This window comes from Dermacentor silvarum, chromosome 7 (assembly GCF_013339745.2).
Source record: "Dermacentor silvarum isolate Dsil-2018 chromosome 7, BIME_Dsil_1.4, whole genome shotgun sequence".
Taxonomy (NCBI): domain Eukaryota; kingdom Metazoa; phylum Arthropoda; class Arachnida; order Ixodida; family Ixodidae; genus Dermacentor; species Dermacentor silvarum.
The window spans coordinates 42,119,094-42,145,313 of record NC_051160.1 but is presented as its reverse complement, the minus strand read 5'-3'; the positions used below and the strand labels follow the sequence as shown (position 1 = coordinate 42,145,313).

The 26,220-nt window shown below is 44.6% G+C and overlaps 1 protein-coding gene across 1 annotated transcript; it reads right to left on the bottom strand.

Annotated features, from left to right (window-relative positions):
* Positions 1–1,057: 1,057 nt before the first annotated feature.
* On the bottom strand, positions 1,058–26,220 carry LOC119457946 (maleylacetoacetate isomerase). The gene is made up of 7 exons (XM_037719721.2): positions 26,062–26,220; positions 25,933–25,984; positions 25,520–25,584; positions 22,871–22,951; positions 20,449–20,526; positions 11,250–11,376; positions 1,058–1,380 (listed from the first exon to the last, which is right to left on the bottom strand). The coding sequence occupies exons 1-7, from the start codon at positions 26,068–26,070 to the stop codon at positions 1,115–1,117; spliced, it is 678 nt and encodes a 225-aa protein (XP_037575649.1). The 5' UTR covers positions 26,071–26,220; the 3' UTR covers positions 1,058–1,114.

Below are 26,220 nucleotides of genomic sequence, written 5' to 3'. Positions count from 1 at the left end.
CTATTTTTATTTCCCCATCTTAGTTCTACTGAATTAACGAAACTTTGTTATAACGAAATTCTCGGTATAACAAAGTTTTTCGCTGCTAGTACAACTTCGTTATATCCAGGTTTGACTGTATATCGAACTTTTTTGGGATCCCCTTCAGGTTCGATATATCTGGGTTCAACTGTGGTGTATTCGGAAACTGGTGGTTCAAACAACAGGAAAGTGATTGGATGCAGAGCATGGATTTGCCAAGAATTCATCTTTCGGACTTCAAACAACTTTGTGACTATGCACATTGATAATTTTTTACAAACTACTGCATTACGAATGCGAAAGTTCACCATGATTGCACATGTGTGCAGAGACTTGTCACATTGCCATGCTTAGAAAACTGACTGTTTGGAAATATAAGAAGACAAAGCTAAAGAAGTAATGTCACAAGAACACCTGAAGCCACAAGCACGATGATAAGACAAATCCATTCACTACCTATAATTCCCATAATAGCCGAATGAATCTAGTGCCAGGCTTCCCCTTTATAGTAATTTTTGTAGCAAACACCATAGCCACAAATAGTACCTGCTTCCTGTATTGCAGCAAACACGAGCAGAAAACCTTAAACACCTGCTAGTTTCAGTGCAACTGGCAGATATATATATATGCCCCAGTCCAGTGTACAATGCATGACAGCACCAACCGAGCTTCTGAAAAAAAAAAAAAAAGATTATCCGTAGTTTCCATATATTGTGATGCCACATGCAGCAGCTTTGAGAATTAGAGGACGCTGTGGCGGCCTGTCTATCATGATAGAAGTTTCCTGGCTAGGCCAGAAAACGACCAATGCTTGAATTGCTGCACTCGGTGAAGGATACCCATCACCATTTTCAGAACTGAGATATCCAATTTATGAAATCAGACACCTGTTCTGCTAGCACCTCGCATACCTTGAAGGTTCATTCCAGCTCAGTTTTGATCCCTTCCATATTTTCTCTCACAATCTGGGTCCACAAAACAATTTTGCGCTTGTTATATGAAGGCAAAGTGTCCACAACTAAGAATGCAAGAAACATCTTAAAAATGCTAGTTTAATTTCACCAAAATATAGACTTCAACATGACTACTACTGTTATTGGTCCCCAGGGCCCTTGAAAAGGTTGACTGTGTTGGGCACACCCGTTGGAGGGGTGTCTGGCTGGCACGACGGATCAGCCTTCTTGACAAGCGGGTGCTGCTGAAGCTCTTCGTATATCCGCCGCACCGTTGGGAAGGGTGTTACGTCAACACCGAACCGGTATGCATTGCACACTTGAGGTACGAGGCAGGCATCTGCAAATGTCACCTCATCTCCAAAGCAGTATCTGCCGGCTGTCTCCGCAAAGATGGCTTCCAGGGCTGCAAGTTTTTATGAAATAATGGTTGACACAGAGAGTATGCTAAATAAGCCAGCAGCAAAATTTAGGAAATTTGCTTATTTGCAAATTTGAATTTGAACACCTACAGAGAAGAGAAATTCCAGAAACTACAGGTCTTCCCTGCATAATTTTATCCAAGCACAACTGTAAATAATCCAGGTGCCAGTCACACATTAATTTGAGCGCCAGCACTTTTAATCCAAGTGCCAGTAATTTAATCCAGGCGCCACCACATTTAATCCCAGCGTCATCCAAATTAATCCACGTGCCAACTGTTTTAGTCCTTGCGCCAGCTATTTTAGTCCAAGTGCCACTCATTTTAATCCCGGTGCCATTCAATTTACTCCTCTAGACAATTAATTGACGAACGAATAATTGTTGCAAAGGACGTTGTAACAGGCGTACAAATGCCGTCTTTTTATTGATGTCATCACTGTATTGGTGTCAGCACTAAGGTAGCACAGTTTCCACGTTACCAGTGTCATCATGGCTGCTTCACAAACACTTAAGTGTAGTATATCACTCATTTTCTCCTTTTCAAGTCGCGTTTCCGAGTGGCAAGAGTGACTCACATAAGTAACCATCGTGACGCATATAGCGCTACTTGTATTGTATTATGACAAGCGATTTCCTTCCCTATCATCATGCATATCGATCGAAATGGATTACAAGGGTGAAAACTTCCTCACCATTACTCAGCCACTTGACATGATCACTGAGTGACTCATGATAGCTCACTAAGCTTGTACTTTAGCATGCACTCCTCTACTCCCGACATACATATAAAACGAAATGGTTCTGAGAGTGACAGCTAATTGTTGAGTCACATAATTAGGTCACTAGTGACTCACTCAACGTCACCACCGTCACTCCCAAGCTGCGCCCTCCTAACCCTCCGACTAGCATATCAAACGAAATGGCTTTCAAAGGTTAACAACCTGCTCACTATCACCCAGTCAAATGTTGTGATCACTAGTGACTCACGTGACGTCATCACAGTTTTTACCTAACCTGCCGACATGCATATCAAACGAAATGGTTTTCAAAAGGCAGGTAGCTGGTCAAAATCACTGAGTAACATGACGTCATCAGTAGTTACTCATGCGACGTCACCACGGTCGTACCTGAGCATCCACTCTCCTCACCTGCTGACATGCATATACAATGAAATGACCATACAGCGCCCCCCCCCCCCCCCCCTCGTTGTGTCCCATGCAGCGCTGAACACGGCCTATGTGATGGTGCTTGATTAAAACGCAAGGAGGGTGATGGGGGAAAGGTACTTGGTGTTGGTGCGGTGTCATGACACAAAGGCAAATGCCAGGCACGAAGCGTAGATTGTAGTGATTGAATGCGCGGTCAGTTACATATGGTGCCCTGCTCCGGGCCGCTTGCACTAAGAATTCGGCTAGAGGAGTGGCGAACTTACAGGCACAATCCATATTACCATGGTGATTCACATGACGTCTCCTTGAAGAATACTTGGCAAGCACTCTCGCATAAAGGCAGCATCAATATAAAAATAATTTTTTCAAGGCAACATAGACACATTTAGTCCTACTTATTTCCTACAAATGAATTGAAGCGCCGTTGACCGTTGTTCTATTATGACCAGCAACTTCTTTAGGCTACCGACCTGCATATCAGAGTGTAAGTCAATGCAATGATATTTTGTTGATTGCCGCAATTTAGTCAAATATAAGTGGGAAACTAGAGACTAGCTGAATCTCAGACGTGTGCGACTCAGTACTCATTCTTTTCTTGCAAAGCTTAAGGATGAAGTGCCAGAAGGTCACCTACAAAATCGCGTCTTGATGCATTTCATAAGACATCTCCCTCAACAACAGAAGTACAAAAATACGGCGAGATCTCCTGAACAAAAACATGTAATTTATTCAATGCGGTATTTGATTGCACAAGAGAACAGGGCACTTTCTTGGTGGGTTTATACAAACAAACCTAGAACGACTACATGTCTGTGACGCGAGCAGGAGGTTGCGGACGGAGACAAACATGTTCGCCCGAACACTGCCTTTATTCTTCATCTTCCTCTTTCACCACTCTTACACTGCACCATTCTTGTGCATTTCGTCACATGTCCTCCTCTCTGAGCGCAGCTTGAACAAGAGAAGTTGTGCCTATCGAATGTCGCGCAATGCATGCGCTGAACAAGTGGCACTGCGTGTTGTGCAGCATTCACAAGCAACGAGCGCCTGTGCTCCTCTTGTGTGACTCCTTGTGGAGTCACGAGCACTGAGTCGAGCCTCTCTCTGAGGTACTCTTTAACTTGAAATTTGAATTTGGAGAAAACTTCAATTGTATTTAAACAAGGACTGTATGGTGGCAGCCGCTTGATGGAATGGTTCGAGCTGACGAGATTTGCCTGTTCTGCGCGCTTATGAGCGGGAGCGTTGTCGAAAATGAAGACGGCCTCTGTTTCCGGCTCCTGAGAGTCAACCTGGGCAGACACGTCAGGGAGAAACTCATTGAACACGATCCAATGGACCCTTTTTACAATGCGCCAGTACAGCACGCCATTAGCCGACACGCAGGCAATGATGTTGATGTTCGTCCCTTTCGTCGAAGTCGTCATCTGGAGCGCTGCCGTGCCCTTTTCTGCTGGCCGAATTTTCTTGAACACCATATATTGTAATTTGTTTCATCGATGTAAAAGTGGCAAATCCGGGCCCCATTGGTCTGCAATCATTGCGCATACTCTTTTCGTTCGCTCTTCACGTCGGAGCGGTTGCGGTCCACCAGCCTCTAGGTCGCTAGCTTTACAGAGTAGGTGTGTGCATCGAGGAGGCAGTCAATGGAAGTGGTGCTGATTGTGAGACCAGTCATTTCTTGTTCAACAGTCCGCTTTATCTGTTTCAGCATCAACGTTGGATTCTCGTCGACAGTTCTTGTTATGACGGCGACAACGTCGGCACCAAACTTTCTGACCGAGCCCCCCCGTTTTTAGAGACACTTCACGGTCTGTTGCGGCAATTGACCTTGCAGTTTTTACGTTTAGGCCGAGCGTCTCGGCGAATCGTTTCAAATTTCCGCCGCGCCTAGAGGCATCAACGATTCTTGCTCAGTTGACGTCAGACACCCGGCTGTTTTTCGTTTGTGGCTCATTTCGATTCTTAAACGGAGGACCCCGTTTTCATGCGGCGCTCGCCTGTTCGTCTGCAGGAGGCCCTTCTTCCATGGTGGTCAGCTCAGGTAAACCACAAGCACAGCAGTAACATCAGGAGCACAAAACAAAAGGTCAGACCTCCACTATTACGGAGGCACTGGGAAGCGCCGTCTGCTAACTACCCCTGTTTTTCTTTGACTACCGCAGATACTCGGGTACGACCGTGGTGACGTCGCATGAGTCACTACTGATGACGTCATGTTACTGAGCGATTCTGAACAGCTACGAGGGGTGCCTAAAAAGTTCGCAGCCCACCCGTAAAATCTTTTTCGCGTGGTCTTGCTTTGCAATGCAATATGTTATTCAGTTATTTGAATGGTCGCATGAGCAATCTCGATTTACTTTGATTTTTTGGTTACATGTACAGCGGTTTAAAGCAAGGTCGCAAAGCTGAAATATGAAAAGGGAGAAATTCGCAAAGCGAGCAGTCATTAAATACCTTTTGAAGAAAAGGACTGGCACCACAAGAAATTCACAAGGACATTCTGGAGATATTAGGGGACATTGCTCCTTCTTAAGCTATGTTGAAAAGTAGGTTGCCAATTTCAAGCGAGACCAGACATCAATTGATGCTGCACGCATTGGTCATCCCTCAACAGCATGCACAGATAAAAATGTCCAAAAAGGGCAGGACATTGTAATGGCTGATCGACGTGTCACACAGCAGCACATTGCAGAATGTGTGGGCATATCAGTGGAGAGGCTTGGCCATATCCTAACACAGTTCCTGAACATGCACAAAGTTTCGGCCTTATGGGTGCCCAAAATTTTGACATTAGAGAATAAACGCCCGAGATAACTCCACTCTGCAGAAAACCTATATCTGTCTGAAGCTGATATTAATCTTTTTCTGCAGAAATTCGTTACAATGGATGAAACTTGGGTGCATCACTTTCGTCCTGAGTCAAAAGGAGACTCGAAACAGTGGAAACATCCCACCTCCCTCCGCCCCAAAACGGCAAAGGTGGTTCCATCCGCTGGTAAGGTTATGACATCAATGTTCTGAGATTGCAAGGGTGTCATTCTGCTGGAATTCCTCCCGAAAGGTCAAACCATCAACAGGGAATACTACGCAGCTCAGATTCGTCGTCTAAGGTTGGCAATTAAGGAAAAACGGTGAGGAATGCTCCGGAAAGGGGTGCTGTTCACCAGGACAATGCGCCAGCTCACACATCGGCTGTTGCGATGGCTGCAATTCACTCCTGTGGTTTCCAAATGCTTCAGAACCCGCCCTATTCCCCTGATTTTGCTCCCTCGGACTACCACCTATTCCCATAGAAGAAAAAGCACCTTGTTGGAAGTAATTTTCCTTCTGATGAAGCCATCATGAACGCCGTAAAATACTTTTTGGAGGAGCCGGACGAAATCTTCTACCAAAGTAGATTTATGAAACTCCAAGACTGATGGCGTAGATGTGTGGCCCTCAAGGAAGAGTATGTCGAGAAATGACTGCGAAAGTTTGACCCACGGTCACTACGTCCGGGTCAGGCCACAAATTTTTCAGGCGCCCCTCGTACCAGCCTTTTGAAAATCATTTTGTTTGATATGCATGCCAGCAGGTAGAGGGAGTTGATGCTCGGGTGCGACTGTGGTGACGTCACCGGAGTCATTAATGGTCACGTAATGGGACTGAGCGATAGTGAGCAGGGCTGTTACCCTTTGAAAACCTTTTCGTTTGATGTGCATGTCGGCAGGATAGAAGAGTGTATGGTTGGGTTTTTTAAAAACAGTGATGACATCACGTGAGTCACCAGTGATCACGTCATTTGATTGAGTGATAGTGAGCCGGTTGTTATGCTTTGAAAGCCATTTCGTTTTATGTGCATGTCGGCAGGTTAGGAGAGTGCATGATTGGGTAAAAACCGTGATGACATCACGTCAGTCACTAGTGATCACGACATTTGACTGGGTGATAGTGAGCAGGTTGTTACACTTTGAAAACCATTTCATTTGATATGCATGTCAGCAGGTTAGGAGAGTGCACGGTTGGGTAAAAACCGTGATGACGTCACGTGAGTCACTAGTGATCACGACATTTGACTGGGTGATGATGAGCATGTCAGCAGGTTAGGAGAGTGCATGGTTGGGTAAAAACCGTGATGACGTCACATGAGTCACTACTGACCAAATTATGTGACTCAACAATTAGCTGTTACTGTCAACAACGCTCCCACTCACAAGCGCGCAGAACAGGCAAATCTGGTCAGCTCGAACCATTCCATCAAGTGGCTGCCGCCATACTATTTAAGTACAATTGAAGTTTTCTACGAATTCAAATGTCAAGTTAAAGAGTACCTCAGAAAGAGGCGCGACTCAGTGCTGGTGAATCCACAAGCAGTCACACAAAAGGAGCACAGGCGCTCGTTGCTTGTCAATGCTGCACAACACACAGTGCCACTTGTTCAGCGCGTGCATTGCGCGGCATTCGATAGGCACAACTTCTCTTCTGTTCAAGCTGCGCTCAGAGAGGAGGACATGTGATGAAACGCACAAGGATGGTGCAGTGTAAGAGTTGTGAAAGAGGAAGACAAAGAATAAAGGCAGTGTTCGGGCGACCATGTTTGTCTCCGTCTGCAACCTCCTGCTCGCATCACAGACATGTAGTCGTTCTAGGTTTGTTTGTATAAACCCATCAAGAAAGTGCGCTGTTCTCTTGTGCAATCAAATACCGCATTGAATAAATTACGTTTTTGTTCAGGAGGTCTCGCAGTATTTTTGTACTTCTGTTGTTGAGGGAGATGTCTTATGAAAAGCATCAAGACGCGATTTTGTAGGTGACCTTCTGGCACTTCATCCTTGAGCTTTGTAAGAAAAGAATGCGTACTGAGTCGCACACGTCTGAGATTCAGCTAGTCTCTAGTTTCCCCACTTTTATTGACTAACCTGCGGCAATCAACAAAATATAATTGCATTGACTTACACTCTGATATGCAGGTCGGTAGCTTAAAGAAGTTGCTGGTCATAATAAAACAACGGTCAACAGCGATTCAATTAATTTGTAGGAAAAACGTGTGACTAGATGCGTCTATGTTGCCCTGCAAAAATTATTTTTATATTGATGCCGCCTTTATGCAAGAGCGCTTGCCAAGTGTTCTTCAAGGAGACATCATGTGAATCACCATGGTAATATGAATTGTGCAGGAAAACCAAGATCAATTTCGACCACCTGGGATAACTCGTGCACCTCAGTGTAAGTACAGAAGTGGTTTTGCATTTCACCCCTATTAAAATGCAGCCACTGTGGGTGGGAATTGAACCTACAACCTCCAGATAAGCAGCAGAACCCCATAGCCACTGAACCTTTACAGAGGGTTACAAAAAAAGTCGCAGTTTCACCCGAAAGGTGAAGCATCAATTGCAATAGCAAATTATTAGAGAGCTATACTGTGTAAGGATAGTAGTTTTATCGGCTGTATAAACTTAGACACATTCACTTACTAACTGAATTAACAAGAAAGGTGTCAGCGCACACAAGCAAACATCAATAGATCCTACTCGACGACCCCAGACAACCACTGTCAAAACGCTGGCGTGAGCAAGCGTAGCAGCAGCAGCGAGCGAATATTCGTGCAGTCTATCCCTTCAACGAAAACTGAGCAGCGAACGCACAGCGCATACAAAGCTATGAGCCGCCTGCAGATCGCTTTCAAGATATGGTGCGGGCGACTGCCACAGCCAAGCAAAATACAAGTACGCAGTTGTGGGCAGAGTAGAAGCCGCCCTCCTACCTCCCGCGCTGCCATTCCTCCTTTCGCGTGCGAGACTGAGTCACCAGTTCCCCTTGCGCCGTTGGTGCCGCAGCACAACATCGCCCCCCCTCTCCCTTCCTTCCTTCCTCCCATCCCCCATGGCCTTTCGAGCGACGATCGCGTTTGCTCTCCACCGTGCGTTCGCTCTCCGCGAAAGCACGCGTCCCTCGCGCGCTTTCATACGGCACGCGGCGACGACAGACATCCACTTGAAGTTTCCATATAATTGCTATCGCAATGAAAGAAACCCACAGTTTCACCCAAAAGGCAAAGCATCATTACAATAGCAAATTCGTAGACAGCTATACGAAGTACAGATTACCCGAAGTAAGGGTTACGAAGTAAGGATTACCTCATTACCCACTGTGCAGTTTCAAGATGTAAACCCCTCATTGAAAATTTTTATCTCCTCCTGTGTTTCGTGGGTCGCATAAACTTACAATACTAACTAAATTAACAAGCATGGTGTCACACGCACAAAAGCAAACATGTGCACATCTCATTCGATGACAGTGCACACTCGCTGTCAAAACGCTGGAGTAAGAAAGCGCGGTAAAAGCAGCGAGCGAATTGACCTTTGTGCTGCCTCTTGCTTCAATGCGAACAAAGCGGTGAGAGCACAGCGCAGACGAAGCTATCAGCTCTCGGCGCACTCTGTCCCCATCGCAGATCGCTTTCAAGATAGGGTCTACGTGGCCCTGCCATACGCAGCTGCCACTGAAGTAGAACGCCCCCACCCTTCCTCCTCTCCCCCCGGTGCCTTGCGCACGATGGAAGACGGCACGCTTTGTCCCGCTTTCGTCCCTTGCGAGCGATTAAGTCACCATCGTTTGACTCATCCTCGCATGCTTTCACTCGCACATATAGCATATGTCATGTGGCGACGATATTATCGCCCTTAGATTTGATACAGAACATCACGACGACTACGGAAGAAATGCGCCTTGAGTGTCCATATAAGTGCTATCGCAATAAAAAATTAGTCAGAAGAGCCTGAGATCTCATCACAACTGCTGCCAGCTCATACAGGTGCCCTGGCTGCCGAGTACGGCTGGATCAGACAGCCATGGTTGTTGGCTCAAGGACGACAAGTTTGCTTTGCTACCACTGTTTTCTCCATAAGGAAGGCCTCCAAGGTTTTATTTAAATAAACATCTATGCTGCAGGGCAAGCTTCCTAAATTGTTTTTGAAGTACTCCAGCAGGTTTGGTGCAATGATTCCATTTCAAGTTCTCATCCTTCCTACTGTCCTTTTGTACTTTGTTACTGCATTCGATGCTATTGGGACTGGTATTATTGTGAACATGACAGTACTGTTGCGAAGATGTTCAGCCTGTTGGTGTGGAGGTGATGAAGTAAAACTGCAGAAGATGAATTGTCTTATTGCATGCACTTCCATGGCATATAGTATGCAGAGAAAACATGGGGAAGGCAGAAGATGGAAATTCAAGACGATGAGCAAAACGAGAACAAGGTGAAAGCAGGAGCCAACGTTTCGACACGTAGGACTTGTCAAAGCGTTGGCTCCTGCTTTCACCTTGTTCTCGTTTTGCTCATCATATAGTATGTATAGGACACACCTAGAGTGCATTGCGACTGACCCAGTCAGTAGGTTTGACTTTGTCACGCTTAGGGTCTGATACAAGCATCTCACATCTTGTATTCCGTGGCCCAGTCACCATGCACACTGCAGTCCGCTGTTAAACGGAACACTCAACCATTCAGCACTCACTTTGCCAATTCTCTAGCTGCAAGTAATCTGTGGAAGCAATGTCAGTGCACCGCACAGGTGTCGAAAGGAGTCAGAGCTACCAACCACAAGTTATACTGCTGCAAATCTAGGTGATGTATTCTTGCGAGACAGGAAAATCGGACCTGCTCTGTATTCAAGTGTTCCACTTAACAGTGAATCACTCTGTACAAGTTAGCCGACTTTCGCAATGTTTAGCTAACCCTATATGACTGAGAAGCTGTAGCGAGTGGCTCTGTGGCAGTGATACTTCGAGTAAAACACAGTCCCGTTACCTACACGTTCGGAGTCAATCTTGGTTAACCATGCGATGCAGATTGTTGAGGATAATATACACACATGCTCATTAATGCCATCTGCTACACACTAAAGAAAATGGCTTGTAGTTTGTGCACAATATATTCGTCAAGAAATATCTTGCCAGAATAGAGGATGATGACGTCTGCAGTCACATTCCTTTAAATCAGGAGATCGACGGCCAATGCCAGAGCGGGCCATAAATCAATGTCAACCTGGTAGAGGCAGTGTGGCCAGCTTTCAGACCACATAACTTCTGACGTAACAAATTCTTCCAAGACACTAGTATTGCAGTTTCCTTATATGGCATCGTGTTCCCAGCAGAAAAGCAAATTGATGCAGAGGAGCAACACAGATGGTAAAAACATTTTAGACAGAAAAATGTGTAAAACGAAATCGCAGCCTAAGGAAAGCACTAGCCATGACACCACTTAATTATACTTTATCAATCATTCAACCCTCCTCACTTGAGCACGGGATGCACATTTCTGCAAATATACCAGCACTTTCTCTGACAGAGCTAACAATGCAGCTACTATCACCTTCGCTGGAAGCACAGAACAACTAGCTATATGAATGGGCTCTGAGGATGCTGATGATGCTTGTTTTGGTGAATGCAAGAAAGTGGACTCTTGTTACCGCGATCCGCGCAAGGTTTGGCATTTCACCTGCAAGCATATCCTCCTTAGTTGCTGTGCACATAAAGGGCACATCAAAAGCAAAAGCACTGACGAAAATTTATTTCCACCTGAAGGGGATATCGCCATTGTCACGCCAGTCGTCAAGTTGTCAAGACATGGTGCGCACTGGTATAATATCTGCCCACTGATCCCAGCTTTCCCAGTCTACTTACAGTTTTTCTCACTCACCTGCGAAGCCACGCGTGATGGTGCGATCGGCCCACTTCTTCCATTCCATTTTGCCGAGAAGAGGGATCAGGCCGATGCTCTGCAGGGGCTGGACTCCCGAAACAAGGAGCTCCACAACCTCTCGACACTGCAGAGAAAGTACGAGCACTACCACTTAACTGAGGCACACCACGTGCGCTACAACACTGACGAAGGTTGCTAATTTGTCGTGCTTGTTATGAAAGCAGCGTACAAACACGATGAACAATGTGTACAGTCGCAAGCAAAAGTTGCGAGGCCAATGATGCTACGAAAAAAAAAAAATTTCTTCGCAGTGTTTAGCTCTTTTAGAATACAAAGTAGTCAATCTTGACGGATAAAAAATTAACAGGGCACGCACAAATGTCGTGAAAATCCATGACGTCACAGTAAGCTGGTGCGGTAACTTCAACTTGCGTCCATCCTGGGTTATAAACTTCCTCTCACGGTAAGAGTGGCTTTTATGGTATAGTACACGCATAATTTACAAATACACCTCAAATATCTATTTCTCTTTAGTGTTCTTTTAAAGCTCATAGAACTAAATCACAGTTTACAAGCACGTATCCGCATTATGCCTCTACAACAATTTGGTTGAGAAAGCTGAGTATCAAACACGCGACTTCATGCTCACAGAGCGGCACAGCTGCTAGACTTAGTGCCTGAATTCTGCTTACATGTTTCTTTTTTGATGTCTCCCAGCCTATACTGCATGTCACATCCTAAATGAAACATACTAAATAGTGCCTTTTCATATCTGCCAAATTACAGTTTATGAGGTGTCCATCCCAGCTTCCCTTAGCCTCCCACACTGCTTTACTGTGAAAAAAAAAAAAAAACTATTTTTATCACTGTTGTCCACCTAATACATGCAATATCATTAAACCATGACATCACTAACACTCTATTAACCCCTTCAGGCGCCAATTAATTCTGTCTAGTGAAAATTTAGTTTCTCCACATTTCTTGCTTCTCTAAATTCATGAAAAGCATACAGCTTCTGAACAAATTAGGAATTTTCAGCTCAGCAAATTTTGTTTAGTTTAAAGAATGTGAACTCTATGCGAGAACTCTCAACGGAAACGTAACATATGAGAATGTCTACTCTTTCATGTCTAGCATACCCAGAAAGCCCATATTGAGCTACTTGAAAAATATTCCTGATGCAAGACATTTTGGAAAAATTTGTCGCAGTTTCACCCAAAGGCGAAGCACCAATTGCGATAGCAAATTAGTAGAGAGCTATACGGAGTAAGGATAGTAGTTTTGCCAGCGGTATAAACTTGGACATGCAGCAGCACCAGCAACGCACAGAACGTTTGTCGATGCCGTCAGCGTTTTGCCCGCGTTCGCACCGAACGCGCGCGGCGTTTTTATATAAATACGTATTTGGTGCCGCAGCTAAACCTCTCCTCCCTCCCTCCCTCCCTCCCTCCCTCCCTCCCTCCCTCCCTCCCTCCCTCCCTCCCTCCCTCCCTCCCTCCTGTCCCCCCCACAGCCTTTCGCGCGACGGAAAAAGTTGCGTTTGCTCTGTATATATGGAAAGAAGGAAAGAGACGCTTAATTCTGCAAGGGAGCACGGCGCAGAATGCGCGTTTGCTCGCCGACGTGCGTTCGCTCCCTGTGAAAGCGAGCGTCCCTCGCGCCCTTTCACTGGCACATACAGCGTCCGGAGCGCGGCGACGATTTCATCGCCGTTGACGTCATACGGAACCTCACGGCGACTACGGCAGAAATCTGCTTTGGAGTGTCCATATAATTGCTATCGCAATAAAACAATGAAAGAAGTGAACACGCTGCACATGACAACATACTGACACCAAGAACAAACAACCAGATGAGTACCTTCCAAGTTGCTCTACTAAAGCACTTAACACGTTTTATTCAAACATGCGGCATAGATCTAATTGGAAGCGCTTCAAGATGTTTTAAATATCACTATTTTCATCAGTGCTTTTCATGCAGCATCTTGGCGGCCAAAACTGTGCAAACAGAGCTTTAAGGGGGTATACACAGAAAAGATTAATGGAAGACGATGACAGGGTTATAAACACAAAGAAAAAAGAAACACTAAGGAGCAACAAGAGCGTTTGTCTTCTCCACGTGTTTAAAACCCTTGTCACAGTCTTCATTTTACATTCATTAAAGGGCGACAGGCATAATTTGGCCGAGAAATAATAAAAAAATCAATTTATATAAAATGGCATTTTCAGAATATACATCTATTACAGCGTAAACTCATTCCCATAGCCGTTTCGGTTCGCGATGATGCCGCCGCCATAACCGCTATCGCCGGAAATGCGAAAAAAGTACCCGATTCCCACCAGGATCGAACCCACACCCGCTGCGTGGGAGCCAGATACTGAGCCATGCAAGCGATTGCTATCAGACAGCGGAAAATGCCCTATAAGGCAAGCGCGCCGGGGCAGACGACCTGAGACTCTGCCAGTATGGTGGCGCCATCTAGGTAAGGTGGCTGCAAACGCAGTGTGCGCAGGCGCAGATGACAAGATGCAATTCAGACGAGGCGTGCAATCAACGCGATACGGAGCTGCCAGAGCTGCCAAGCCTCCGCCGGTATGGTGGCGCCATCTAGTTAAGGTGCCTGCAAACACAGCGTGCCCGACATGCAAGTTGCAGCTGTAAGGCTTGATCGGGCTCAGCAGACTGCTGTGCAGAGAAACATTACAAGCCGCAGCTCGCCGTCGACGCCGGGCGGACAGTTCAGATCGTTCTCGTCAAAACGAGGTGAACAGACTGCCGCGAAGACCCTGTTGTGCGTGGTGCCCAAATTGGAGCTACTCTTGAGCCGCTCCACCAGCTTACGCTGTGACTGTGCTGCGTGTGTTGCGCAGGCCTGCGACTTTTTGTATTGGTCTCTTTATCTGAAAAAGTTTCGTATTTCGTATGTCGGTATTTCAGCCGTAATATCAATTTTAAAATCTAGCAGCCAAGGTCATCTTCCTCGGCCGCCTTTTATATATTGCGCACTCTGGCGTGCGTCTTGTGCCTCGTGCTGCAAGCTGCGTGCACTCTGTGCACACTAGCACGGCGACTACCGTGTGCTCAACATCTGCACCATCCCTGATCACTATCTACTACCTCACATTCATGACTTCGCAGCCAACCTAGCTGGAACAGTAATATTCAGCAAGATAGATTTTGTGAAGGCCTACCATCAAATCCCTGTCGAGCCAGCGGACATTCCAAAGACTGCAATTGCGACACCATTTGGGCTTTTTGAGTACGTCCGCATGCTGTTCGGGCTGAGAAATGCTGCTCAGACGTTCCAGAGGTTTATCAATGAGGTCACCCCCCTTCATCTTTGCCTACCTCAGTGACCTCTTGGTGGCTAGTATTGCCCCCGAACAGCATAGCAACCATTTGCGCCTGTATTTTCTCAGCTCCAGGATCACAGCATTCTCATCAACCCTGCAAAGTGTGTCTTTTGGTGTCCACAACCTTGAGTTCCTCGGACCCCGCGTGACTCTCAAAGGAATCAGACTGTTGAAAAGGAAAGTTCAAGCCTTGCGCGGGTTCCCTTGCCCAACGTCACTGTGAAAGTTCCGCGAGTTCCTGAGGCTGCTCAACTTCCACTGCCGATTACTTCCCAACATCGCCCGAATTATTATACCAATGACTGAGCTTCTCAAGACCACTAAAGCTCCGTCTACTACACTGTCCTGGACGTCTAACACCGAAGCGTCCTTGCAAGCTGCCAAAAACGCATTGGCAGAAGCCACCCTGCTGGTGCATCCTCCACAAGTTGCACCAGTGCATCTTATCACCTATGCATCTAGTGCAGCTGTCGGTGCCGTTTTACAACAGTTGCAGCGCAACTCCTGGTGCCCACTCGGGTTTTTGTCCCTGAAGCTGAAGCCTACAGAAATGCACTACAGCAACTTCGGTCGCAAGCTGCTAGCAGTATACTTGGGCGTTCGAAATTTTCAACATCTGCTAGAAGGAAAAAGCTTTCACATCCTCACGGATCACAAGCCTTTGATGTTTGCTTTTCGCCATAATCACAACACTTATACCACACCAGAGATACGGCACCTCAATTTTCTCTCCCAGTTCACTGAGGACATACAATACACTGAAGCGACGGTCAACACATTCACAGACGCCTTCCCCTGTATCGACCCAATACCCATGGCCACAGTTGACTTCGAAGAAATTGCCACGGCGTAGCGTCCAGGCGTCGAGCTTCAGGACCTCCGGTCCTCTGCTATGTCATTAGCGCTGTGCGACGTGCCCCTTTCATTTTCTTCAGGCACTATCACTTGCGACGTTTCAAGGGGTCGAACGCCCCCATTCGATCCATTCAGACTCCGCCATCAAGTATATGACAAGCTACACAGCGCAAGTCATCCCGGAGTTCGTGTCACCCATCGTCTCATTACTTCCCACTTTGTGTGGCTGAGTGTGAACTCTGACGTGCGCCGCGGGGCTCAAGAATGCCTCCACTGTCAACTCTCCAAGATTACACGAAACACAAAGTCGCCAATTCACTCCTTTCGTCCACCTGACGCCCGGTTCGATCACATTCACATCGACATCGTTGGCCTGCTACCACCATCCCAAGGTGCTCGCTACATACTTGAGCAGACCGTTATACCAGCTAGCCCTGAAGCATTTCCTCTCACCAATATAACGGCACTTACACTGGCTTTCGCGTTTGTTAGTGGCTGGATCTCGCGCTTCGGATGCCCCAGCGTTGTTACGACCGATCGCGGCTGAGAGTTCAAATGCGATCTCCTCCGCGAACTCACATGCCTGCTTAGCGTCCGCCATATCCATACTACTGAAAAATGGAATGGTTGAACGCCTTTACTGTCGACTTAAAGCTGCCCTGATGGCCCACCAGGCTCGCTCTTCTTGGGCTGAAGACCTTCCTCTCGTCCTGCTAGGCACGCACTCCTCTTTCAAGGAAGACCTCGGCTGCACACCTGCGGAGCTGGTGTATGGCACAACGTTGTGGTTGCCCGGCGAATTTTTCGCACCAGCTACCGTTGCCACACCCAAACCAGACAGCTGTGTTCAGCAGCTCCGCTTCCTGTTTGCAAGCTTGCATCCTTTCCCTAGTAGGGTTGCATCTTCAAGTATAGTTTTTGTCAGCAAAGCCATGTCTACAGCGAGCCACGTTTTCGTACAGCGTAAAGGCATCCAACCATCTCTTACGCCGCCCTATGACGGTCACTTCAAGGTACTCAAGCGGACAGAAAAAACTGTTACCATCAACTTTAATGGACGTGAAGAAGTCGTGGCGATGAACAGGGTCAAACAAGCCTACCTAGCGACCTCGTCATCATCATTCGTTATCAACGACATTACCAACCTCTGAAACAACAGATATACCCGATCGCCCAGCATCAAAGGGTGTTTCTTGGGCACCGTTGCTTTTCTCCTAAAAGGGGGGGAGCCCTCTAGTAGCCATCGTCATTTTCCTTGGCCGCCTTTTATATATGGCGCGTGTCTCGTGCTGCGAGGTTAGAAGAAAATGGAAGATGAAATGGATGGCTCCTGCCGGTCCGAACGGTTTTCAGGTCTTTCACTCGCTCATGCATTGTTGTAGTGGACCTAACCCCAGTCCCTATAAAAACATATATGGTAGGTGATCTTTCGCGTGTGTAAATGCTAAAATTGCACTTAATAAGTGACACAGTGCTCGCGTTCCAGAGCCTTGCGTCCCACCATTTTTGTCCATGCTCATGGAGCCTGCTAAAACTTCGTGTGTGTGTGGACGTGTACACATTTCTGACTCTTCTTCATTAGATGGAACATTTGTTTGCTTTTTTTCATTTTGTAAAAATACTTACTTTGCATATCCGGCAAATCTGTTACCATAATATTTTGTTACCTATTGTAGATACAATAATTATATTGCAGCCTGAAGCTAAATGTTTGGAACATACATCATCGGGAGCAGACTTAAAACATTTTCATCATAAAAGTTTCTTAAAATGTTTCTTTTGTTTGAATACTGCATATACATGTTCAGAACACTGGACTACAATGCACTATAAAATAAGAAATAATGATCCAGTCATAAAAATACTTCCATCATTGTGTGCCTTATGCTTTCTGGTATTTATTCATGTGCCATATGTAGGTTATTTTGCAGTGGTTATTTGTCAATTGTACTCAAAACAAGACAGGCAATTTTTTATATATCTCGCAATATAATGAAGCTGCAGAAAAAAAAATTTCATTTTTTAGAAACAGATAAGCAACTAAACAAGCCTGCCGTTTTACTGACCAAATTTGGTCTAAAAATAAAAAATACAGCTTTAACCCCCATGTCACCCCTTAATCTTTTCTATGAATATGAACCAACCAGCTTAGCAAGGCACAACTCTTATTTATTAGCAGTATTCAGAAAACACGCATTAAGTATAATACTCGTATCAGCATATTTCAGAATTCACTTCTTGTCCTCCATTGTAACGTCAATTAACAGTCACATTTCACTATAAATTTGCCGCCACAACCTCTCTTTCTCCCTTGTTTGAAGCTTTCTGTTATTTCATATTCTTTTCTACGCAACACTTGCCTTCTTCATGTGTCGACCTAGTATTCGAGTGCACTAGTGCACGGACGTGACAGCTATTTCTCAGCATTATAATGAATGTTTGGTTGTACGATTGCTCAATCAACTGATTATTTCATCAGGCATATCCAAGCTTGCAAGTCCCTTTAGATTTCCTGTGGCTGCATGTTGTCTGTTTCACAGTGCCTCACAAATCTGTTCCAACTAGCGATTTTTCATGCTGCGCCACTTCTAAAGTGCAGCAGATACCTGCAGTACAGAGAAGTGACGCAGGCTAGCTTGCAAATATCGGAGTCGAAACACAGCGAAATAACGAGACACCACAAGAACACAAACAACAACAAAGCACTTTGTTGTTTGTGTTTTTTCTGCATGCAGTTCTTTTGTGCTGTTACAAGTTTGAACTGTAGTACAGCATCTTTGCCGATGGTTTTTCAGTGGGGAAAAAATTTTAAAAAAGGAAAACGAACTGAAAGTGGAATAGGAGGATAGCAGCTGGCCGAGTGGGCTCTGTATAGCGTCAGATTAGGTACATATTTTTAGAAGAATATCCGCTCTCTCTGGCAACCTCACTGCATTTCCTGTACAAACACCTGCTGTCTCCGATCAGCCAACTGTGCTTGATCCACAGATTTGAGCCCTGTCTCGCTGCAGTTTTCTTTTTTGTTTGTTAGTTTTTTTTTTTCCTTGCAGTTTCAATGCATGTGCGAGTAGATAGCATACTGTACGACAGACCGCTCTCCGCATGAATCATCCCAAATGCACGCAGAGATACACTCTGGAGTGCTCAGTTTCTGATTGCTACGTAAACTGTATTTGTGCCACAAAAGAGCTCGCTTAATCTGTCCATTTTTGGGGTTTAAAGTGCTGTTTATTGCAGCTGCTTTTACAGCCATTGCTGCACTTTATACATTTTGTGGCTTGGACAAATGGCAGGATGTTTAAAACATTTACTATAGGCACAAAACTGAAATGTGAAGTGATTGAGAACAAACCTTTATAAGTGATTACTCGGGCACCATATTGCAAGGGTGGATAAGTTTGGAATCATTCATACCACAATGCTAAAACTTGGAGTGTGAAGAACCCAGTCAAAGAGACGAAGCTGAACATTACAGCAGTTTACTTATATCCAACAATTTTATACGGTTGCTTCCAAAACATACGGTTACTCCCTAGTATATGATGATTCATATTGCATAAGCACATTTATTGTTTCCCACATATGATAGTTAAGGCAGGAAAATATAGCTAAAGTTGGGGGGCGTGCAAGTCTGTACCCCTCCCTTACTGAGAAAGAGCTCAGCTAATTTCTAAACACAAGCAGATGGTAGGTTTCATACATTAGTTGTTTTAGATTGTTAACCCTTTTAGTGCCACTGACGTACCAGTACGTTTTTGCGTTTCGGTCCTGCCATGTCACCGATGTGAGATAGGAATGCGAGAACCATCCCCACTGAGCATTTGGCATTATCAGTGCCATTTTTGCCTTTCTGCATAACTAAAAATAAGCAGTCGTGTTCGTTTTATAATATCCGAGAAAACAAACCCCACACTGGAGGTGCATCACCTCCGAAACGCCCGCAACAGAAAGGGTTAAGTACCCTGCACAAGTGCTATGACCGGCTAGATAATGGCATCGGCGTATGGACCCTTTCATCAGGTGAGAAGGTAATGTCTGGCAAATTAGCATGTGGCAAGCCTGCCCTCCTTTCTGGCTTGTGTGCGCCAACGCTGTGATGCTTGAATGTGCTACCAATGCGTGGTCTAAAGCAATTTGGATATATTTTAGCCCGTACTGTGAAATAGTTGTACAATGTCAGCTCGTACAAGGTCATGGGGGAACCACTGTGCAGTGTTTCGCTGCAGCAATAACTACAGAAAGTGGAAACTCTTTGCTGCACCGTGTGGCCCGCATCAGCAGATACGGTGTGTGGTGGGGTTGCGAACTATTCCGGCTGCATTGGTTGCCACTCAGCAAAGAACAATGGCATCTACGGATTTCTTTGATTCTATATTATTTACTACACGAATAGAAAAATTACACCATCAGATCACTTGGCGTGGGAACTGGAATAACTGTACTCACTAACAGCCAACCCAATGCAAACCCAAAACATTCAAGCGCCAATTGTGAACATACTTGTGTCAGCCACCAATATCGTTCATTCACATTTTAAATCTACGGTGAAATGCGTTCGAATTTCTGTATGAGGCTGATGGCGTGACTTAACACAGTAATCACTGCAGTTGTCAAGCGACACAATACATAAGTTTCTGCTTATGCACCACCGCTTTGACCTGTAAAGCAGTAATAACCATGAACACCGCACCAAAAGAATGCAACACCTTTTAGCAGTAATACAATTTCAGTAAACGAGGCAGGTGCATCTAGGAGAATGAACTGAACAACAACAAGAAAAATAAATAACATTTTTTTATTGCCCTGCGACTTGTATGGAATGCTGTTATTACTAACCAAAACTATCTTATTTGGGGGCAAACCATGCCTAACTAGCGAAATAGTCCCACAATATCTACAAATATTAGTTTGAATGCCTGCCTTTGTAAACAACAGAACAGCGCCCATGCTGTTACGATCATCTCATACGTTTCTTAAAAGGCATTCACCTTGGCCCTCTGGTAGGGGTCTGTAGGTAGCATCCTTGTTTCAGGATATTTCTCCTCCAAGTACTCCATAATGGCCACCTGCACACGACACGTTGATAACTTATGTAACACACCTTATATGAGACACCACAGAGGGCATCACTATATAAGTTATTTACAATCGTGAAGTATTCTTCCAAGGCTCATTTTTATTCATATAGCGAGAGTATTACTTGAAATGTTCTCCTCAAATACAGTTTTTGTCTCAATTATTCTTTAATCTTTGTAAAATCTTGTCGATACTTTTGCTTTTCACATTGCCATTTTTCCGTCACCTCTGCTTGGTCACTTATTTCTGCAATAGTTTACGCAGAAGGTCCCAATGCAGTCGCAAGACGTGGCAGCTTCACCTGTAAATCCCTGCTACTAACGTCTTACACACCATAAATAAATTTGTGCTTTGCTGTCATTTAATCTCTGCCACTGTGCTAACTGTCCAATGACACAAGATATGCGTGAACCAGGCACTAATTTAGCCGATCTCATTGATGGTCCTTTCATAAGTTTCGCAAGTTAGAAACTCTGGCTCCTTAGTTGCCATCTAAATATAATCAAATGAATGTTTTTCATTGAAAAAACATTGCTGGAAAATTTTTTTATACAGCAAAAATGAAGTTGGCTTCACAGCTACAGCTTGCCATCCGTATTTCGAATGTGGTCCAAAGAAAATAGCTGCAAAAGGTTGACAACTTCAATGTTCTTAGTTTGGAGCAAAGCTTTAAATTGTCATCCAAGGCACATTGATCATATAGAAGGCTTGACATTGTGTGGTGTGAAAGTGATCAAGCCCACATATAACGATCCCACTTCCAGTGAAGAAGTTTCGGCTTATGAACACTTTCTCAACCAAAACGTTTGGCAATGAGTCTTTGAGAGAACCCTCCCATTATAATGGCCTGGTTCCCTGCTCAGTTTGGTCAGAACAAATTGAATGAATCGTAATGTGGCAATGTCTCGACAAGCCGGTGATCGGCCCCCAGTGGTCTTGACATCGTCTGCCTTAAACTTAATCGCTCCTCCAAGCATTTTCTATAGGTTAGGGGCTTTATCTGCAACTGCGCCGACAGCTTGACAGACTTGTAGAGCACGATAGTCATGTAGGAGCTACTTAACAGAGCTAAATTGGCATGTTGTGCGCGTCTTTCCTGGAAATAGAGCATCGTTTCTGCGCCTTGATGAGTAATGTATCGGCATTTTTGAAGGCAAGTCCCACTACAACACACTTCTGATATAGTCACACATTTTGTGCAATGAAGGTGTTCACTGTATCTCGACTCAACTAGGCTTTCCAACTGTGCCAAATTTTCTTGGACAGTTCCGACTTTTGTACAAATGTCCCATGTCCTGACCTGAACCAGTTGGGATGGCCAAATGTCCCAGCTTTTGCTTTCTAATGGATAACAATAAATAAACCAGATTTCCTTTTTATAATTCCTGACAGCTCATTTGCACCTTATTCTCGTTTGTTTTCTGTTGCATTGTCATAAACATAAAGGCGCTTTCATTTTTGTTGTGGTTCTAGGTTTATTTAAAGCCCTAACTGTTGACAGTAGATCTATCTGTATTGGTAGTTGCATTAGGCAAATATGCAGCACCTTTCTTGTTGTAAATCACAATATGGTAGGACAAAAATATTTGTTAGACTTTGCTGCATGTCAACCTTGCTACACTTTCGCACCTCCTGGCACTGGCAATGGTCAGTCTCTATCATTCCACACTAGCATTTCGCCAACATGCAAAGCCTTTTTTGTCACGTTGTCCCAAGAATTTCTTGCCTAACGTATCTTCAGCTTAACACCTGCCTTATCAGATATATTTTCTTAGCCCCCCAAGTCCCAGGAGCCTCAAATTTAGCACAGAATACAAAAGTCCTGGCCTTCGCGGTTACAATAAACAATTATTGCTTTTGTGAGACAACTGCATAGATTTCACCAGCACTGCAGGACATGAAGGCTGAAACTTGTAGTACAGCATATTACAGACAGCCTGATGATGTTGGCCGCATAAAATGCAATATAAACAACAAAATTAGAAAGCAAGATGTGACTTGATTTGATAATGATGCTAGGCCTTAGTTATGCAACACAAATGGTTTGGCCACACAGCAGTATTAGCTGAACAACCAATTAGTTTAATTAAGTCTAAAAGTTGGGCTAGTTGTTGGCCAAGTAATGTACCACGATTTATAGTGGTGAAAAGGCTTAGGGAGAAAATCAGACATGCAGAATTTAGTCGCCTCATTCCCGTCTGTCCGATTTCTTGCCTAAACTTTCTTCACCGCTCGAGTTCATCGTGTGAACCCACTGGATCTCATTATGAAGTGAAAGTTTGCTTAACTATGCATGGCTCCAGCAACAAAGTGTGACAACATGTGCAGCATTACCGATTGGCTGATGGGCTTTCCGTCGGCAAGCAAAACAGGAACTTGGCCCATTGGGTTTGCCGTTTTGAATTTCGCAGTTTGCTGAAAGAGACCGAAACGTGCGATCATTATTGGGATAGCATCCAGCTTCTAAAAAGTGTAGCATTTAGAAGAGCTTAAGCAGGTGGGGTGATGAAGTTAGGAAATTTGCAAGCGCAAGTTGGAATCGGCTAGCGCAAGACAGGGGTAACTGGAGATCACAGGGAGAGGCCTTCATCCTGCAGTGGACATAAATAGGCTGATGATGATGCTGATGAAGCAGGCTACACACTGGCTCCATTTCTAGCTATGCGACATCTCTTGGAAGATATCTTCATTATGTCCAATACCTGCTATAAGCATATACATATTCATTACACGCTAATATTGGCAAGAAACCCCCCCCCATTTTAGCTTTACATATTTCATTGTATCTGCTAGTTCGTTGCACCAATAATACTTTCCCAGGTAAGCAGTAAATGAGTTATCATCCCAGAACCTTTCTTATCTGCGAGGTTATTTATGGTAGATGGGCAATCCAATCGCAGCACTATAATAGCAAAGCAATTTGACTTCGTTTTTTTTTTTTTTAACAGGGAGCCGAGATAACATTTTGTTCTCATAATTTGGTTTCTTCTCGAATGGTAGAGCAGTCGCTCCAAAAAGATGTTAGTCCCGGCAGTGGCTTCGATTCCAAAAACAGCCAAATTCTTCTAAAGCTACAAAGATTTTCTTGCTCACAAATCTGTATGGGTTTCCTTTACAGCTTCATGCTACATTGAAGTGGATGACAGTTTTCCCTTTCATTTTACTTCCTGTGAGCACTATACCTTCTTCTGCCAGGACTTTTCCTAACCATTCTGGATTCAGTCAAACTATTTCTCCCAACTTTCACCAGGCATGCATACATTGTTCTATGAAACAAAATTGGCATTCTTTTTAACTTTCTACAAGGCTTGTTAACATTGAGCCAAAGCATTCTTTAGCTGCAGTAATCCTGACTCTGTTGCCAACCCTGCATTCTTTTACAATGAGTTTCCCGAATTAGGCATGTTTCTTTCACAGAAGTGTATGACACTGTATAACCAGAGGTGCCACAATAAAGCATATTTTCACAGTCAAACCTCTTACAAAGGTACATACGTTCTTACAGGTGTGTAAGAACGTACGGAACAAAAAGAAGAAAAAGAAAACAATAACAAGAGCACTGATGAGTCAAACGTCAGAAATTTGAGACAGCAATGTAGACGCAGCAAAACTTATATATATATTATTCTATACAGACTTTTCTTTTGTGAGGGCCATGTAGTGTGAGAGGCTTCACTGCACACCCAGAAAACTTGGAGACCCACTCTCTGGCTCACATATTTGTTGCAGAAAGAATGATAATTAAGGAATCGTTCTGCACAGCATTCAATTCTAAAGTGTGCATTTTCTCCTTTGCCCAAATAAAAGAGTCAAGGTCTATGTCAGCAGCTTCTGCGTTCAACACCTTGTGTGCACTTTGCCTAACTGTGCAAATTTAGGGAGTGACAAATTGTATCGCAAGTCAAGCACAGCCAGCCGCTAAACTTAGTGGGTGCATTTAGTGAACAAGGCTGCTGCAAACTACAGTTTGCAAGCAACAGAAAGACCTCTACTTGCCTATTAGTACTGTAGAAAACATCAGCTTTCCACTGTGACACCACTTAGACATGAATGAGAAATAAATGTGACATTTGAAAAGGGAGCTATAGACCTGATATGGAGTTGTCAACGTGGCATCACTTTTGCCAAAAACAATAAAAAGAATCAGGGTCTTTTTGTCAGAAGCAATTGCTGTTAGCATTGTGTCCTCATTTCTTTTTTTAAAGGAAACTTCTTGCCCTCGCATTGGGTGCCTTTCACACAGGTGACAAAGTGCAAAGCACAGCTGCTCCTGCTTGTGAAAAATTGTGACTGTCAAGCCACCCTCCACAACCAACAGACGTTAGGCTTGCATGATAACATCACTGTCCACATCGAGCAGATATGCCCTACGTGGCTTGGAGAAAAACCTCCAGTGATAAACTTGCCTGTTCAAGTGCCCAAAGATATATATAGCTTGGGTCCATAAACAGCGAGATATACGTAGCCACAAAAGTGTTTGTTTCTTATCTCAAGGTACATTCTCAAGAGCATTTAATCATTCAAAACTGCTAAAAACAGTCATTTGAGAGCAGGGTGTAAGAAGATGGCGCCGACTAAAGTTCATGAGCATGTGAACCAGTTCGTGGCAGGGCTATGGGCAATCGGTGATTGTCTCTTCTGCACATATTGACCTCCAGCCATTTTTTGAAAGACCAATACCTTTTGTCAATGATCAAGTATGTACTCCAGCTGCTCGTGAGGCAATAAATAAATTTTAAATTTTCTGTGGTAAAGTGCAAGTACTCGATTATATTCTTTATTATTGTACAGATGCAATTATCTCTATCATATTTGTTTATATGGCGATCCGCTTTCTTTTGTAAACAACAAATCTCTAAATTTACCTCGTACATCTAGAGAGGGCTATAGGTCTCCCTACAAAGCTTCCCGGAATTAAACTGGTGTAGCACGTACATTTTTCAGCCCGCGCGCATTTTGTTCGCAGGATGTGAATTCACATACCTGCTCACCGTTGGGCTTCAAGTCCACTGCCCGATATTCGAAGTCAATCTTCTTCACTTCCAAGACTGCAACAAACATTATAATGTATATAATTCAATTAAGAGTCGTTATTAATTATATATGCACATCTCCAAGATTAAACTTTGGCGCCGCAGTAAAAGTGGCGCGCCCACGGTGTGATGCCACGCCTACGACGAGGCACGAACGACAGTTTATAAGAAACACTTCTGACTGGTTGTTGGGCCGAGTTTGCCAATCTATAGCACTGTTCTGACGAATACATCGAGGCAAACTTCATTGCAGTTGACACCATTGGCTCTTTTCAGTGCGTGACACGCGCAATGCGGCCTCACGCCGCCGTACAGGAAACGCTTCGAGGCCACTACAGCAATCAGAGCCAACGTAAAACTCACCGATGCGAACGCGCCAGGCGCAGGAACTAATAAAGCTGGACAGGAGAACCGGCTGTAATACACAGTCTGTCATTAGTTATTGGTCGCTTCATCCTCTGAAACATTGATCAATGTGCACTTTAAACTCACCTTCGACATGGTGGGTGCTTTTCAGACGAGCGAACAGCCGCAAAGTGCACGCAGAAAAAGTTCGCAGCTAACTACAACAGCGCTACTTCGCTCGCCAAGCACTTGCCGTCTGCTTGTGTGGACTCGGTTGACGCTGTGCACAGCGATGGTTTTCGTTTT

What these genes read in the sequence shown, in the direction of transcription:
- LOC119457946 (XM_037719721.2), bottom strand. An exon ending in TGAAGCCCAACGGTGAGCAG is followed by an intron (nt 22,952 to 25,519) that starts GTATGTGAATTC and finishes GGTCTCTTTCAG; the next exon opens with CAAACTGCGAAATTCAAAAC. An exon ending in CATCACGCGTGGCTTCGCAG is followed by an intron (nt 1,381 to 11,249) that starts GTGAGTGAGAAA and finishes AAAAACTTGCAG; the next exon opens with CCCTGGAAGCCATCTTTGCG.